The sequence below is a fragment of the Stegostoma tigrinum genome, chromosome 34, assembly GCF_030684315.1.
Source record: "Stegostoma tigrinum isolate sSteTig4 chromosome 34, sSteTig4.hap1, whole genome shotgun sequence".
Taxonomy (NCBI): domain Eukaryota; kingdom Metazoa; phylum Chordata; class Chondrichthyes; order Orectolobiformes; family Stegostomatidae; genus Stegostoma; species Stegostoma tigrinum.
In genome coordinates, this window is record NC_081387.1 from 26,073,924 (window position 1) to 26,092,642 (window position 18,719).

General features: G+C 44.8%; 1 protein-coding gene across 1 annotated transcript in view; it reads right to left on the bottom strand.

Moving 5' to 3' along the window:
* LOC125450601 (uncharacterized) overlaps positions 1-18,719 on the bottom strand; it is a 506,390-nt gene that overhangs the window by 480,889 nt on the left and 6,782 nt on the right. The window contains exons 6-7 of the mRNA XM_059639630.1: positions 17,003-17,535; positions 13,931-14,275 (exon numbers count right to left, since the gene is read on the bottom strand). Coding sequence (XP_059495613.1) covers positions 13,931-14,275; positions 17,003-17,535 — 878 coding nt within the window. The remainder of the gene's footprint in view (positions 1-13,930; positions 14,276-17,002; positions 17,536-18,719) is intronic.

The following is an 18,719-nucleotide window of genomic DNA, read 5'->3' on the forward strand; positions in this document are numbered from 1 at the left end:
GGCGTTGGCGGTCCTGTACCGAGGTTCTGAAAAGGCTCCGAGGGTCATCGATCAATTTGTAAATTGTCTGAAAGGTAGAAGTTTCCTGGGTCGATATTTATTCCTAACACATTTCTTGGAAAACGTGGAAAACCTCCAAGAAAATATCGGAAAGTTACAGATGAGTCCGAAATCCTCTTTAATTTCAGGAAGGGGATGTGGTGGATTTTATTCCCGCTGAAAGATCCCAATCAAATCCAAGGAGTTGGACGGGGAGCGACTGGGGATTGTGCAGTGAAAAGGTGAAACCTTTCTCCAGTGTCTCTGATCAGCTGCACAGAGCCTGGAGCTGGTTCCTGTCAGTATAACGGAACAGGAGCGAGAGGCAATGTGTTACATTCACCTCTCAGGGTCAGACACAGCGACTGGAAAGGGAGACGGAAGTAAAAAGGAGGAACAGAGTGAGGGCCATGAGATGCAGCATGATCCCCTGGGGTTTCCATTTAAACACAGGAGAATTGCTCGGTGAAAGACGCCGATTGGTCCGTCTGAGACTTGTTGATCTTCCAGAACAAGGAGTTGACCCTGAATACTGCAGACTGACACATTCCAAGGTCCCAGGACTAAGTGCTGAGGGACACACTGAAGCTGGGGGCAGCTGCTGCAAAGGGGCAGTGGGGAAAGGAAATTGCCTGGCACAGGGTGATTCCATGATGTAGAAGGAGGTTCTCCCAGGACAAAGTCTGTGCTGCGAGCCTTCATCATCGGGAGATCTCGAGGCCATCACCGGATTGTGGCCGTGATCAGACCTTGTAATATGGTCAGTTGAGCTGAGCTGAATTTGGTGAATCGTTTTCTAAATTTCACAATATACTTTATTTGTAAAATAGCTTTTTATGGATACATAGTAACCAAAGTAGTTTGGTTTTGTACAGAAGCATATGTGGAAACAGACAGACATTGGGGTTTGACTCTATCGAACGAACAATCCAAAGTCATCTCTCACTTGGACACGATTACATCTCCACAATATTTGAGGAACCAGGAAGGTCTGACAACTGAATGGACCCTCATTTACATTAAGGTGAAAGGCCTCAGACAGTGGTCTTTCCCACTGCTCCTTTCCCCTGAAAACAGGGAAGTTTCAGCAATAACCACGATTTGCAGAAGTGAGATATAATTTTGGTAAAGGACATTAGTTGTTTATTCTTTTTAAAAAAAGCAAGACAATGTCAAATCTACTTGAAAGTGAGTAAATGCTTTCTCATAATCACTCTGCACAAAGTTACATTCCTGTTTCTTGTCCTGGATGGGCTTCAACAAGGTTCTCAATTTCTTCTGAACAAAGAAAGCTCATTAATTTGTACATGCCTGAGTATAAAACAACGAGAAAATTAGGTGACATGTAGTTTATCTGCAGAACATTCTTTCAGCTCTCATTTGCTTGATTAGGAGTGAAGAGCGACCCAGTTAAGGTGCGTAAGCTGATGAAGGCATCGATAGACTTTACGTAGGAGCACAGGATTCAGGAGCAGCAGTAGGCCATTCAACCCTTTGAGATATTTGGCTGTTTGATACGTTGATGGCTGAACAAGTCATAATCTTGATTACACTTTCCTGCTGACACCTTCCCTCCCCAACGTCGTCCATAACCCTTTGCCCCTGTCTAACACATATCTAACTAACGCAGCCCGAAATAAATTCAGTCATCCAGAGCCCACAGATTAATAACCATGTGAGAGAAAAAGATCTCAACTTTGCCTTAAAAGGGGTTGAGTTTAAACTGTGCCCCCTTGTACTAAACTCTCCTGCAGGGGGTGGCGAAGTATCCTTTCAATATTTGCCCTGTCAAGTCCTCGTTGGCGATTTTATATTTCAATAAGATCACCTCTCACTCTTTCCAATCCGGTGGTCCATCTTTGCCGGCTGAGAGTCTGGCCCAAGGAAGTTAGAGCTGGGCCACCCCAGGGTGCCTGCAAGAAACACTTCTTCACACAAAGGGAACTATTTTGAAGGCTCTTTGCCCCACCCCAAAGCTGGAGAACTGGGATCTTTCAGAAAGTTCAGGCCTGAGGGGAATAGATTTTTGTAAAGTGAGAATCAGGCAGGTATAGACGGTTACAATCCCAGCTGATGGGCATACCGGACAAGTTAGATGTTGGGGTGGAAACTACCTCGATAGTCGATAAGTCTGATTTTTTGCAATTTGGTTACCATTGTGTTCAGTCACTGAATATATTCACATCGGCGGGTTAATATTCTTTCAACAAAAGGACACAAGTTCATCACACAAAAGGAAAAAGAATAACAAGGCAATTTTCAGAGATATACACATATATATAGTATGTATATAAATATGTGTTACTTGTGTGTATGCACACATGCACTCACAGGTAATCTGGCAATTCTGAATGATCTTTACATAACAGTAAAGAGAGAAAAATCCACCCTTTTCTCAACAATATCCATTACAATCAATCCCAGTGAACTATCACTCCCATCTTAACCATTTATGGAATCCCTACATTGCAGAAATTGCCATGTGAATTTGAAGATCACCCTACCTTCCCCCTATATTTCCCAGAGCTAATCCAACCGGCTCAAATGGCCCTGGACACTATGGGACCATTTAGCTTGGTTCAGTCCACCTAACCTCGTTACTCCCCTGGCCCAGATTTGCAGGCTCAGCTGAGGCGCCGGGCGCGGAGCTGGGCCCGAGGCGTCTTGTGGGGATGGAACGGAAAGCAGAGGATGCTTAAAAACCGATGACCGGCAGCAGCGTCTGGAGGAGAGTTGGATGGGGAACAGGAGGCCCAGAGCACATGCATCGCCTGCAGCCATGGCTGCAGCTCGGGAGCTGTGAACAGAGATAATGGGAACTGCAGATGCTGGAGAATCCAAGGTAACAAGGTGTGGAGCTGGATGAACACAGCAGGCCAGGCAGCATCTCAGGAGCACAAAAGCTGATGTTTCAGGCCTAGACCCTTCATCAGAGAGGGGGATGGGGTGAGGGTTCTGGAATAAGTAGGGAGAGGAGGAGGCAGACCAAAGATGGAGAGAAAAGAAGATAGGTGGAGAGGAGAGTGGAGGTGGGGAGGTAGGGAGGGGATAGGTCAGTCCAGGGAAGACGGACAGGTCAAGGAGGTGGGATGAGGTTAGTACGTAGAAGATGGAGGTGCATCTTGGGGTGGGAGGAAGGGATTGGCAAGAGGAAGAACACGTTAGGGAGGCAGAGACAGGTTGGACTGGTTTTGGGATGCAGTGGGTGGAGGGGAAGAGCTGGGCTGGTTGTGTGGTGCAGTGGGGGGAGGGGACGAACTGGGCTGGTTTTAGGATGCGGTGGGGGAAAGGGAGATTTTGAAGCTGGTGAAGTCCACATTGATACCGTTGGGCTGCAGGGTTCCCCAGCAGAATATGAGTTGCTGTTCCTGCAACCTTCGGGTGGCATCATTGTGGCACTGCAGGAGGCCCATGATGGACATATCATCTAAAGAACGGGAGGGAGAGTGGAAATGGTTTGCGACTGGGAGGTGCAGTTGTTTATTGCGAACCGAGCGGAGGTGTTCTGCAAAGCAGTCCCCAAGCCTCCGCTTGGTTTCCCCAATGTAGAGGAAGCCACAGCGGGTACAGTGGATGCAGTATACCACATTGGCAGATGTGCAGGTGAACCTCTGCTTAATATGGCAAGTCATCTTGGGGCCTGGGATAGGGGTGAGGGAGGAGGTGTGGTGGCAAGTGTAGCATTTCCTGCGGTTGCAGGGGAAGGTGCCGGGTGTGGTGGGGTTGGAGGGCAGTGTGGAGTGAACAAGGGAGTCACGGAGAGAGTGGTCTCTCCGGAAAGCAGACAGGGGTGGGGATGGAAAAATATCTTGGGTGGTGGGGTTGGATTGTAGATGGCGGAAGTGTCGGAGGATGATGCGTTGTATCCGGAGGTTGGTGGGGTGGTGTGTGAGAACGAGGGGGATCCTGTTTGGGCGGTTGTGGTGGGGGCGGGCTGTGAGGGATGCGTTGCGGGAGATGGGGGAGACGCGGTCAAGGGCATTCTCGACCACTGTGGGGGGAAAGTTGCGGTCCCTGAAGAACTTGGACATCTGGGATGTGCGGGAGTGGAATGCCTCATCGTGGGAGCAGATGCGGCGGAGGAATTGGGAATAGGGGATGGAATTTTGGCAGAGGAATTGGGAATAGGGGCTGGAACAGTCCCTCTTCCGCACCTACACTGGCCCCAAACCCCACCTCTTCCTCCGTTACATTGATGACTGTATCGGCGCCGCCTCTTGCTCCCCAGAGGAGCTCGAACAGTTCATCCACTTCACCAACACCTTCCACCCCAACCTTCAGTTCACCTGGGCCATGTCCAGCACATCCCTCACCTTCCTGGACCTCTCAGTCTCCATCTCAGACAACCAGCTTGTAACTGATGTCCGTTTCAAGCCCACCGACTCCCACAGCTACTTAGAATACACCTCCTCCCACCCACCCTCCTGCAAACTGATACCCTTTAATATACACCATGACTCGTTAAGATGATAAAACAGTTTTAAGACTTTTTTCCAGCTCAGAAACCCTGGACTGCCACAAATGAACCGTATTTCTGCCAGAATGAAAGTATTCTCCCGTGATAGCAAATTCCACAGACTCATCACTCTCTGAGTGAAGACATTTCTTCAGCTCTCAGTCCTAAATGGTATGCCCTTTATCCTTACAATATGAAGCCAGCCTACAGTTTCTCTATATTGGCTTATAAGTGCCATTTATGACAGCCAAACAGGTTCAGAGATAGTAGGAACTGCAGATGCTGGAGAATCTGAAATAACAAGGTGCAGAGCTGGATGAACACAGCAGGCCAAGCAGCATCAGAGGAGCAGGAAGGCTGACGTTTCAGGTCTGGACCCTTCTTCAGAAAGCCTCATTTCTGAAGAAGGATCTAGACCCAAAAGGACAGCTTTCCTGCTCCTCTGATGCTGCCTGGCCTGCTGCATTCACCCAGCTCTGCACCTTGTTAACCAAATAGGATCTATGTTTTTTCCTCTGAAAACGGCTTTTCAAAATAAAAATGCGCAAATCCCCGCCATTGCAGGAAATGGTGTTGACCTTATCGGCGTATGATTGTGATGCGGGGCTCGGTTAGCGTGGATGGCTAATGCAGAGGAACAGTGTGAGTTCAATCCCTGCACAGACTGGGGGTGACATGAAAGATTCTCTTTCTCAGCCTCTTCCCGTTGCCAGAGATGTGGGAATTCCTGGGTTAAACACTGTCAGTGGTCTCTCTCTAATGAGAGAGCAGACCTAAGTTCCTGTAGGACTGTAATGACTTTATAATTGTGACAGACATGAAGTTCACAGATATCTACAATTAACAAGCATTAGTTAAACTTACTGTGAAATAGGCTGGGCTTCTTTTACATAGGAGCCTGGGCAGTGGGCGGGGTTGGAGTGGGCTCTGAATGTGCCCTGAGTCTGAGTTTTAGGATGACTCATCTCAGCTAATTATAGAATTCTTTCAACTGATTTTACCTTACAATTCTATCACGGGTGCTCCCGTGACAATCCTCAGTGTGGGTTCATTTCATGTAAGGTAGCCATGAGTATTCCCAATGGGACACCGGGGTGACAATACACAATAGACAATAGGTGCTGGAGTAGGCCATTCGGCCCTTCGAGCCAGCACCACCATTCATTATGATCATGGCTGATCATCCGCAATCAGCATCCTGTTCCTGCCTTATCCCCATAACCCTTGATTCCACTACCTTTAAGAGCTCTGTCTATCTCTTTCATGAAACTATCCAGAGAGTTGGCCTCCACTGCCTTCTGGGGCAGAGCATTCCATATATCCACCACTTTCTGGGTGAAGAAGTTTTTCCTCAACTCTGTTCTAAATGGCCTACCCCTTATTTTTAAACTGTGTCCTCCGGTTCTGGACTCACCCATCAACAGAAACATGCTTCCTGCCTCCAGAATGTCCAATCCCTTAATAATCTTACACGCCTCAATCAGATCCCCTCTCATCCTTCTAAACCCAAGCGCATACAAGCCCAGTCCTCCAATTTTTCAACATATGATAGTCCTGCCATTCCGGGAATTGACCTCGTGAACCGACGCTGCACTCCCTCAATAGCAAGAATGTCCTTCCTCAAATCTGGAGACCAAAACTGCACACAATACTCCAGGTGCGGTCTCACCAGGGCCCTGTACAGCTGCAGAAGGACCTCTTTGCTCCTATACTCAATTCCTCTTGTTATGAAGGCCAGCATGCTATTAGCTTTCTTCACTGCCTGCTGTACCTGCATGCTTGCTTTCATTGACTGATGTACCAGAACACCCAGATCTCGTTGTGCTTCCCCTTTACCTAACTTGACTCCATTGAGATAGTAATCTGCCTTCCTGTTCTTGCCACCAAAGTGTATAACCACACATTTATCCACATTAAACTGCACCTGCCATGCATCTGTCCACTCACCTAGCCTGCACAAGTCACCCTGTATTCTCATAACATCCTCCTCTTATATCAGACTGCCACCCAGCTTTGTGTCATCAGCAAATTTGCTAATATTACTTCTAATGCCTTCGTCTATATCATTAATATATATCGTAAACAGCTGCAGTCCCAGCACCGAACCTTGTGGTACCCCACTGGTCACTGCCTGCCATTCTGAAAGGGACCCGTTTATCACTACTCTTTGCTTCCTTTCAGTCAGCCAATTTTCAATCCAACTCAGTATTTTGGCCCCAATACCATGTGCCCTAATTTTGTTCACCAATCTCCTATGTGGGACTTTATCAAAGGCTTTCTGAAAGTCCAGGTACACTACATCCACTGGTTCTCCCTTATCCATCTTCATAGATACATCCTCAAAAAATTCCAGAAGATTAGTCAAACATGATTTCCTCTTCGTAAATCCATGCTGACTCTGACCGATTCTGTTCCTGCTATCCAAATGAGTCATAATTTCATCTTTTATAATTGACTCCAGCATCTTTCCCACCACTGACGTAAGGCTAACCGGTCTATAATTCCCTGTTTTCTCTCTTCCTCCTTTCTTGAAAGGTGGGACAACATTTGCCGCCCTCCAATCCACAGGAGCTGATCCTGAATCTATAGAACCTTGGAAAATAACCCAGGGAAGTGTGGAAATCTGGAGGTAGTAAGAACTGCAGATGCTGGAGTCAGAGATAACACAGTGTAGAGCTGGAGAAACGCAACAGACCAGGCAGCATCAGAGCGGCAGGAAAGTTTTGGGTTCACACCCTTCATCAGGGTTTGGCTGTCCTGCTGGACAGGATCTGTGTCTGAAAAAGCATTCTTTGCAGCCCTATTGTAGGTCCCTCTCACACTCATCTGAGATAATCACAGCCCCCCTTCCTGAAACTGCACTTCCCTCTGAGGAGTGAGAACATTTTGGATGAAAGTGCCCAGAAGTTGCTTCCCCTCAGTTATGTTTCTGAGTCTCCCTGACTCACATTAAGTTAGAGATGTGCAAATCCAGATTAACATCACTGTTGTTGTGAAAGGAGTTCTACGTCAAAACTTAATTGTGCTTTTACAGATGGAAACCTCGTATTGCATGTTTAATGCAAACTGAGTGCGTACTTCCATTATTTGGTCTCTCATCCTCAAAGATGGCTGCAAATTTGCGTCACTGCGCCGTTTGCATTGTATGAGAATAGAAGACAACGTGGTCTGCAGGAGCAAAAAGCTGTTAAAGCTGAATAAAAACCTGTCCCATGTATCTCTCCTATTATCCAGTGACCCAAATGTGGTCATGGGCAGCGAAGTCCCGTTGTTTAGCTTTGATGATAATGTTTTGTCTGGGTACATTCCTTTCACAGCCAGAGCACCATTGTTCACATGATACATCTGACAGTTTGTCAGAGATAATGGGAACTGAAGATGCTGGAGAATCCGAGATAACAAAGTGTGGAGCTGGATGAACACAGCAGGCCAAGCAGCATCTTAGGAGCACAAAAGCTGACGTTTCCGGCCTAGACCCCTCATCACCTCCTGAGATGCTGCTTGGCCTGCTGTGTTCATCCAGCTTCACACTTTGTTATAACAGTTTGTCAGGATGCTTTGCTAATGGGAGAGGAGATATTTCCCATTCATACTCCTTTAAGGTCATTGTTCCTGTTGAAGCTTTGCAGAGTGATGCATACATTCAGCTACCTTACGGGCTGTGATTTCAAGTGAATGTGGTCTCAGTTTTCATTGAAATTTAATTCCTGGCTTCTAGTCAGTAAATTCAAAACTCCTTTTGAAATAAGGCAGAGTTTCACATTATCCAAGGACCTCAATGTGACACAGACCTGTCAAATAACCTAGTCCTTTATCGTTAAACATTTTATTTAGTTGTGTAATGAAAGTCTGAATGAATGTTTTTCAAGTGTGTACATATAGATGCACTTCTGGTTATTTTATTTGGTTGATATTAATTTTGTAATGTATTAGACATGTTTCCCTAGTTCTGAGTTTAAACAACTGCTCTAAGCTAGCTAAAAGCAAAGTATCACAGATGCTAGAAATCTGAAATAAAAACAGAAAGTGCTTGAGAAGTTCAACAGGTTGCTCAGCATCTGGGCAGAGAGAAACAGAGTTAATGCTTGGAGTCTGATTTGAGTCTTTTTCAGAACTCTGAAGATGGCCCGGTGAAGAGTTGTACTGGATTCAAAAAGCTAACTCTGTTTTTCTCTCTCCGAGGAAGTGCCAAACCTGCTGAGTTCCTCCAGCACTTTCTGTTTTTGATGCTGAACTTAATAATTTCACTGGTCGACGCCAATCCAACTTCATCAGTGACCGGCTCGCCTCAGAAAATCTCTTCAGTCCCTTCCCCCAAGAGCAAGAATATTCCCAAGCTACCAGTTGATATTTTTCATCGATGTATTGTTTTATTTATATCAGGCACATTAGCGAATAACGCAAAGAATGGAAACAGACAGTCGGTGACAGATGGCAAATTGTTAGCGATCCTGGAGTAATCGGGAGAGGCAGGAGTTGAGACAGTGCATTTCCACGTTCCTGTGGTTCTATGTCCTTTTGTTCTGACCTGTGGTAGTCTTCAGTGGCCTCAGTGCTGGCCATCTTTGCTCCTCTCTCAGGCTGATGGAGCACTATACTTAGTCTTCCCCCAAAGAACAGATTTCCCTCATTTCCCAGCTCTGTCTTCCCCTTCCTCTCCTCTGTCCCTTTTAAAATAACTTCTTTCGAGGGCTGGCCATCAATGTCATTTTACACACCAATCCTCTTGGTCAAATGGACATGGAACAATTCCCTATTGGTCAAAGACAGTGGCCCATTTATTCACATTGTAACAATACTGTGTCTTTACAAAGTGTGTTTCACCTTGCTCCTAATGCAATAAACCACCTGCCTCTCTGTCTACACTCAAAAGCAAAGCAACTCAAAGAAGCTGGCACCCTCCAAGTAAATGCGAAACGAGGGAGTGCTCGGATACAATGCAGCTTGTGTAGATGTGTGAGGTTTGTGTGTCACTGTCTGCAAAGCGACTTGGCACAAGCATGCAAGGCGAAACTGAACCTGACCTCCAAAGGGAAGGTGAGAGCGGTGATGGGATTGCTCCAAAAGTCGGAGTGGAAGGGTGCATTAATACGTTTGCAGATGATACAAAGGTGGGTCGCGTTGTGGACAGTGTGGAGTGCTGTTCTGGGTTACAAAGGGACATTGATAGGGTGCAGAGCTGGTCTGAGAAGTGGCAGATGGAGTTTAACCCTGAAGAGTGTGAGGTGATTAATTTTGGAAGAACTAACTTGAAAGCAGAATACAGGGTTAACAGAAAGAATCTTGGCAGTGTGGAGGAGCAGAGGAGTCTTGGGGTTCATGTCTGCAATTCCATGAAAGCTACCACCCAGGTGGATGGAGTTGTTAAGAAGGCATATGGTGTATTAGCTTTCACTAAAAGAGAGATTGCGTTCAAGAGCCGTGAAGTTATCCTCCAGCTATACAAAATGGCCACATCTGGAGTATTGTGTCCAGTTCTAGTTGCCACATTACAGGAAAGACATGGAAGCATTGGAGAAGGTACAGAGGAGATTTACCAGGATGTTGCCTGGAATGGAGGGAAGGTCTTCTGAGGAAAGGTTGAGAGAACTAGGGCTTTTCTCTTTAGAACGATGAAGGATGAGAGATGTACAAAATGATCAGAGGTATAGATAGAGGGGACAGCCAGAGACTTTTTCCTAGGGTGGAGGTAGCTATTATGAGGGGCATAGTTTTATAGTGAGTGGAGGTAGATATAGGGGAGATGTCAGAGGTAGGTTCGTTACTCAGAGAGTGGTCGGGGCATGGAATGCATTGCTGGAGAGGGTAGTGGAGTTGGCCTCATTAGGGGCATTTAAGCGGCTATTAGATAGACATATGGATGACAGTATAATGTTGGGGTGGAGGTTAGATAGACCTTAGGTTTAGGGTAAAAGTTTGGCACAACATCGTGGGCTGAACGTCAGTACTGTGCTGTACAGTTCAATGTTCTGTGTTCCAAAAGCAGCACGGTTATCTGAGGCTGGTGGCTTGGTGATGCCTCATGGATAAGGACCGATGGTGAAAGAGTACAGTGTCCACGAAGCATGCTGCGAAATGTCAGCGGCGCCCGAAGACCCGAGGAGGTGAGCTGCTGCCAAAAAGTAACTGTGGTGACTTTCGTGTCAGGAATTGCTGCGGTCTCGGAGAGAGAGGCAAATGACAAGCTGCATCGAAATGAAGCAAAAGGGGTATCAGAGATAATGGGAACTGCAGATGCTGGAGAATTCCAAGATAATAAAATGTGAGGCTGGATGAACACAGCAGGCCAAGCAGCATCTCAGGAGCACAAAAGCTGACGTTTCGGGCCTCTCTGATGAAGGGTCGAGGCCCGAAACATCAGCTTTTGTGCTCCTGAGATGCTGCTTGGCCTGCTGTGTTCATCCAGCCTCACATTTTATGATCTCGAAATGAAGCAAGCTAGCTAATACTGACAGGCAAACGTATCAAAACATAGAAATTGGGAGCGGGGACAGGGCATTCAGTCCTTCGAGCTTGGTCTTCATTCAATATGATCATGGGTGAACGCCCATCTCTTACTCCCCATACTCTCGATCCTCTTTACGCCAAGAAATATATCCATCTCCTTCCTGAAAATAGACTCAACCGATTTCCATGGCAGAGAATTCTGCAGGCTTCCCACTCTCTGGGTGAAGAAACTTCTCCTCATCTCAGCCCAACCCAATATCCTGAGACTGATTGACTGGATTCATCGATCACCAGAAGCATCCTTTTTGCCCTGTCTAGCCCTGTTAGAATTTTACAGGTTTCTCTGGGATTCCCCTTCATTCTTCGAAACCTCAGTGAATACCGTCCTAACTGATCCAGTCTCTCCCCATATGCTAGTCTTGCCAAGCCCAGGAATCAGCCTAGTAAACTTTTGCTGCACTCCCTCTACAGCCAGAGCATCATTCCTCAGACCAAAACTGCACACAACACTCCAGTGTAGTCTCACTAAGGCCCCTGTAGAATTGCAGCAAGGCATCTTTGTTCCGGTACTCAAAACCTCTCGCTGTGAAAGCCAACACCCCATTTATATTCTTCACCACCTGCTGCTCCTACAATAAAGTAGTTGCGACTCATTAGAAAGATTCATAACTCAAAAGTTTAAATTCTAACCATAAAATCAGAAATTTGTTTTCTTGATGTCAAGAATTTGATTTTTCCAGTCACTCTGCCATTCCAACTTTCTTGCTATTGCCTGCCCCACTGGAGGCAACAGAAAATTTGACCCAGTTGTTCCAACACAGAGACAGGCAGAAGCATCAAACCAGCCCTCTTACCTCTCTGTTGGCAACTCAGGAAAAATAAAAACTTCAAAGACCTTCAAACTTGACCCCATTGGTTCCAAACAAGATGTGGGGAATGACCAAATCCAGCCTTTGGGAATAATTGATAGCAGACACCGGGTTGGACAAAATATTTAACAATTTATTAACAAGGCAGTATCTGCAGCTGAGCGAAACTAAACAACAAAGTAATCTAATTGATATCTATAATTTAAACCTTGTAAGTTTTGTTTTCGGCTCTATTCGCGCAAAAGGCAGTCAGACAAATAAACATTTTTAAGGGATGAATGAATTAAAAATAACATATCTGGCCAGATTACTTAATAATGCATTGTTCCACAGGCGTAAATGATTGTTTCATTGTTGATTTTTTGAAGATATCGATCATTGCTATCTTTTCCAGTTCACTTGGACGAAGATTCAGTAATATTTATAGCTGTGATTCTATTCTCTGAACTCCCAATAACTGATAATGGAAGGTTAAGCAGAGAACGTTCAAATCTTCATGCTGTAGCATTAACAGCTAAACTCCTCCGAACGCAAGCACAGTTCAAAAACCAGCTCAAACTCTGGTCTATCCTTGTCAATACCAACTGTCTCCCCACAAGGTCCCAGTTACCATCCAATATCTACTATCTGCTTGAGCATAAGTTCTCTGGTAAGACTTGCTGGAACCTATCCCCAGGTACTGACCTCGCTAATGGCCAAGCATCTTGGTTAAGAATACCTGCCACCCTGGAGTTGGAACTCTTCTTAATAAGAATCATTGTCCTATTAATTTTTAGGCCAAGACTCACAAACAAAAATGTTTGTTCTTTTATGACAGTGTGGAGATGGAGGAACGCAGCAGGCCAGGCAGCATCAGAGGAGCAGGAAAGCTGACACTTGGGTTAGGACCCTTCTTCAGAAACCTTTGTTTTTCCTTTGTTCCTTTGTGTTTCACACACTCTGCTGCCCACAATCTGAAGGTCATCTTCATCTTACAGCCCATAGTTTCAAACCAAAAATAACAAAACTAAAGAAATAAAACAAAGAACATGCTGCAAGGGCTCCAACTCAATATTCTTAATTGTTATTTTTAAATTCTATTTCTACTATCCCTTTTGATTAAAGCTTAAGGCCAAGCATTCCCTTTTAGTTTATTTTCTGTCTGCAAATTCCTCTTTGAAAAGAAAAATCACTTTTTGCTTCTCTTGAACTTCCTTCTCTGGATGACCTTTCCTGTGAGTGTTCTCTGATTCACAGCGGGTTTCCCTTCCTCTGTAATTCCCCCGTAACCAATAAATTCCTGGTAAATATACATCTGTTCTTTCAGGAAATACCCAGAGGAATTAATTTGCTTCTGTTTCCTTGTACCTGTTATTTTAGCTAGTCGCGAGACTTTGCACCACAGATCAGTCATTCAGTCGTAGAATCATAAAGGTCTACATAGGAAAAGGCCCTTCAGCCCATCAAGTCTGCAGGTACAAAAAAACACTAGCTATTCTAAATAAAAACTGAAATAACTGTGGATGCTGTAAATCCGAAACAAAAATAGAAGTTGCTGGAAAAGTTCAGCAGATCTAGTGGCATCCGTGAAGAAAAATCAGAGTTAACATTTTGGGTTCAGTGACCCTTTCTCAGTTGGTACTAAATATTCTACTGCTATTTTCCAGCACTTGATAATGAATACCCTTGTATCCAAACCTTACATTTTTTTTTCAATGAAATGTAGGTTTCTGCATCTGCTACCCTTATAGCGAGGGAGTTTCAGATTCCCACCACCATCTGGGCGAAGAATGTTTTCCTCACAAATACTCTCAATCTCCTGTCCCATATCTTAAATCAATGTCTCATGGTCATTGATCTGATGTGGGCCAATCCACTCAGTTTCTCTTTCTGCAGATAATGCCAGACCTGCTGGATATTTACATCATTTTCTGTTTTGTTTTCAATCTCTTCCTTTTCATCCCTGGTTCAAGAAGCAGTGATACACAAGGCAGGTCATTCAATAACTGAGTTTTAAATACAAACACATTATTAAACATGCCTTACATATTGGGAAGCACTCAAACCCGACTCTCTGAATGTTGCCTGTGTTCAGGATTCTGTTCTCTGTTTCTGTATTTTATTTTTCCTGGTATCTTACCTTAAACTCTTCAGCAGCTTCTTCCACTGGCAGCAGTTCGTGGTTTTGATGATCTTTTGAAATCAGACAACTAACGCAGATGAACTGATTGTCAGTTTGACAAAATAATTTTAGCTGCTTCTTGTGTTGGCTGCATTCTTGCTGAATTGCTCCATCTTTCTCACCTTTTACAAATGTCTCCATGATGTCGGCCAGGATACAGAATGGTCTCAGGATCCTGAAGGAAGTCTCCTTTCTGCAGACAGGGTAGGGGACAGTGAACACTTTCTCCCAGTACTGAATTATACAGGATCGGCAGAAGCTATGATCACGATCGATTAGGACAGTATCTTTATACAGATTATAGCAAACAGGACAGAAAGATCATCTTCCATCCTGAGGGATTGATCATCTGTGCTCTAAATAAAATATTTACTGGTATAAAGTGAAATTCTTGCAGTTTCTGTTCCTGATTTGAGATCAAAGTTCGACTTATATCACAGTCCATGTTACAAAAGGGGAGAGAAAGTTGATCAGCATAAACAAATTACAGATGTAGGAGAATGCTGTATCATCAGCTGGCTAAGTCCCTTGGACTCCTCAAAACTGACTCCAGACCAACGAAGTCTTATGGCTATGGGACAAAATAATGCCAGAGAGATATCTTCAGTTTTCAGATCCCAACAATCTGCTCCATCTGAATATCTGGGCATGTCCTGTCTGTTTCTCCAATGGCCCAGCAAACATCATCAACTCATAGAATCCCTACAGTGTGGAAACAGGCTATTCGGCCCAACAAGTCCAAACTGCCCCTCCAGGGAGCATCCCACCCAGACCCATTCCCCTAATTTCCCCATGTCTAACCCACCTAATCTACACTTCCCTGTACACTACAGGGAATTTAACCTGGCCAATCCACCCAGCCTGCACATCTTTAGACGATCGGAGGAAACCAGAGCACCTGGCGGAACACCACTCAGACACAGGGAGAATGTGCAAACTCCACACAGACAGTCCTCCCGAGGGTGGAATCGAACCTGGGCCCCTGGTGCTGTGAGGCAGCAGTGCTAACCACTGAGCCACCTTGCCCATTACTGTTAACCAGGGACTGGTCACCTATTAAACTGGTGCAGTCACTCAGCACTGCTGTCAGACAGGAATAATTGTGAAGAACTTTATGATAAATCCCAATCTCTTAACTCCAAGCTCACCACATGAAACATGGCGTAAACAGAGACATGTGCAAGTTACAAGTATCTCAACAAGCTATTGCTGCACGCTGCTACATTCTATGTCTTGGTTTAGTTTCTGAGTTTTGAGATGATACTGGAGAATTGCAACATTATACAACATTGTTCACTGTATTTGTAACAAATATATGCACGAGTACACATGACAATAGATTAATGAATCAATCCATGAAAAACACATAACTGAAGCTCAAGGAAACCTCCTCACACACACTTCCAGAGATGGGGAGCAGAAAAATGTGTCAAAAACATTCAGGATCTGAAACAAATGAAATATTTACACAGTCCTGATGACAATATCAACTCAGCAGTCTCTAATATTATACATGCCATCCCTATGGCTCGGGCCTTGTTTATTGATATTTATACAGCTTACTGTTAGAAACAGAAACTACAATACAGAAATCCAACTATATTCACTGAATCCCTGACAGTGGCATCGAAGATCAGACACTTAGAGAACTAGATAGATGGACTGGCACTGAAGGGGGTGAAGAAGAGGTTCACTTGTTTGATTCTGGAATTGAGAGGGTTGTTGAGGAGAGACTGAGTAGACAGGGATTATACTCATTGGAATTTAGAAGAATGGGGGGGGGGGGTCTAACAGAAACATATAATGTTATGAAGGGAATGGAAAGAATAGAAGCAGGGAGGTTGTTTCCACTGGCGGGTGTAACTAGAACTGGGGGCATACCATCAAAATGAGGGGAGGAGATTTAGGACTGAATTGAGGAGGAACTTTGTCACCCAAAGGGTTGTGAATCTGTGGAATTCCCTGCCCAGTGAAGCAGTTGGGGCTGCCTCATTTACTGTTTATCCAGGAAAAGATGGATAGATTTTGAACAGTAAAGGAACTAAAGATTATGGTGTGGGGATGGGTAAGGGGAGCTGAATCCATGAAAAGTCCAGCCATGACCTTATTGAATAGCAGAGCAGGCTCGGGGAGTGGGGGCTGTGTGTGTGTGTGTGTGTGTGTGTGTGTGTGTGTGTGTGTGTGTGGGGGGGGGGGGGGGTGGGGGGGTGGGGTGGAGCCAGAATGCCCACTCCTGATCCTATTTCTTATGTATGTCCCAGACCCTGCAGGCATTCTCGTCATTTCATTGTAGGAAAGATGTGTAAGCTTTCGAGAGGGTGCAGAGGAGATTTACCAGGATGCTGCCTGGACTGGACGACAAGTCTTATGAGGAAAGGTTGAGGGAGCTAGGGCTTTTTCATTGGAACAAAGAAGGATGAGAGGTGACTTGATAGAGGTGTACAAGATGATGAGAGGCACAGATAGAATGGACAGCCAGAGACTGTTCCCGGGGTGGAAATGGCCATTATGCGAGGTCATAACTTTAAGGTGATTGGAGGAAGGTATAAGGGGGATACCAGAGGCAGGTTCTTCACACAGAGAGTAGTGGGCATGTGGAATGTGCTGCCGGCAGTGGGAGTGGGGTCAGATACTTTAGAGGCTTTTAAGCGACTTTTGGATAGGCACATGCAGGACAGTAAAATGTAAGGTATGCAGGGTAGTTTGATCTTAATAGGATAATAGATCAGCAGAAAATCGTGGCCTGAAGGGCGTGTACTGTTCTATGTTCTTATCTGGGATAATTGGTGTTGTGGGTGTGGGATTTTTCCAGCTCTGGCACTATTGTCAGAATCACAGAACTACCTGTAAGTCAAAGTATGGAGGGAAGACCTGGATAGAAAATGAGCCTATTGGCTAGCTGGTGTCCCAGTGAATCTCCCAGTGCCCATGAGAAGCTGTTGGTGCTGACTCTGAGAGTGTGGTACCAAGTGAAAGAATCTATTTTGAGTTGGAGAAATGGATTGATCCGTCATCCTCCTGGATGGTTACTGACTGGGAACAGGTTTTGAGTGGTTCTGGATTTTTAGACTCGATATTAAAACCTGGACTGAAGAAGGGATAGAGTTTCTCAGTGAATGTTCCAGTGAAAGTGTAGATATGGGAATTGTTCTCTGAGTTATAAAAGGACACCTTCCCTCCCTCATAGTCCAGACAGACTCGGATCTTCCTCGGATTTACACTCAGCTTTAGATGCTTCCATGGCTCATCACAAGCCAAGTATTCATTCCCATCTCTTAGTACCACTGCCCAGTATCCTTTACTTGGACTAAGGTAGATCTGCCCTTTCCTGTTGATGGATTCTTTGGCCACACCAACATTCCACTGAGGCTTGCTCCCAACCTCCACCTCCCAGGAATGTCTCCCTGATGTGAATCCCTCCAATCCCAGGACATAGGGACAGCGATCAAATCTCTCTGGATTGTTCGGAAGCTGCTCCCACTTCCCAGTGTTTTTCACGGTGCTCAGGTCCCCAGACAGGAGAAGGTAAAGATTGGCAGTATTCGGGTCCAAGGTCACTGAAGCTGGGGACAGATGGTCACAAACAGACTGTTAGTCATTCATTTGTTGGGAATGAAAACACACACACACACACACACACACACACACACTAATTGCCCTTAATTACTTCAACATACACCTCTATATTGGTGGTTGTTTCGTAACCCTGGCTGGGATTTTTACTTTTACTTCCAATACCTAGAGAGTCAGAGGAGAAGCAGTAGTAAGAATCTGTCTTAGCTGCTCTTTCTCTCTCTCCCCTCTTCTCTTTCTCCTCTGCTTCTCCTGTTTTCCAACTTTAAAAAGTTAATAATTCAGATTTTTTTAAATACCCAGCAAACTGTGAGAAACTGAACAAGGATCACTTGCCCAAGGCTTTGGAACCAATTGGATTTCCCTTCAAACCAAAGCGCTGTTTGAAAGGTCTAGCATCTGTATAGAGAGGTTGACATTTCGATTTTGTCAACGTGAAGCTCGGTGGGTTATGAGGAGTCATCAATCTCTACCCTTTGTGTTACCGACCCTTGGTCAATAAAGGTGTTATTCATTAAGTATAAAATGTCTCCCTTACAGAACCATTCATCTCCTGTGCATGTGCGAGTGTGGTTGTTTGGGATCAGATGGGAATATAGTTCTAATTCTGGTTCATAATTTAGATATTAACAGGCTTTGTGATATGTTTTAAGAAAAATTTTTGTTATAATAATCAGATTAATTTGAATGTCATGAAAAATCCTTGTGAAAGTCTCTTATTCTTGATAGCAGTACCAAAGAGAAAGAAGAGACTAAGTTGGTGATGTAATTTGATCATTTACACCAATGGTACAATTTGTGGAGCAGTTGGGTTTGACGAACAGCGCATTCCTACTGTCACGACCATAAGACATTGTAACTTTTGCAGCTGCTTAATGACTGGGAATATCAGAAATGAGCCCAAATCAAAAATTCATTCCCCAGGGAAAACTTTAAGTAATGGATGGGGAATCAGAAAGCCACGTGGCCATTGTTAAATGATTGTGTAGATTCCAGGTCCCACAGGCAAAGTACCTTTGGGATAGTTACAATGCATCAGAACAAGTGACATTCTGGTATAAAGGTGTTCCAATTAACTCGAACCAAAACATTAACTTTGATTTTTCTCACAGATGCTGCTGGACATGCTGACATTTCCAGCAATTTCTGATTTTGTTAAAGGTGTCCACTTCAC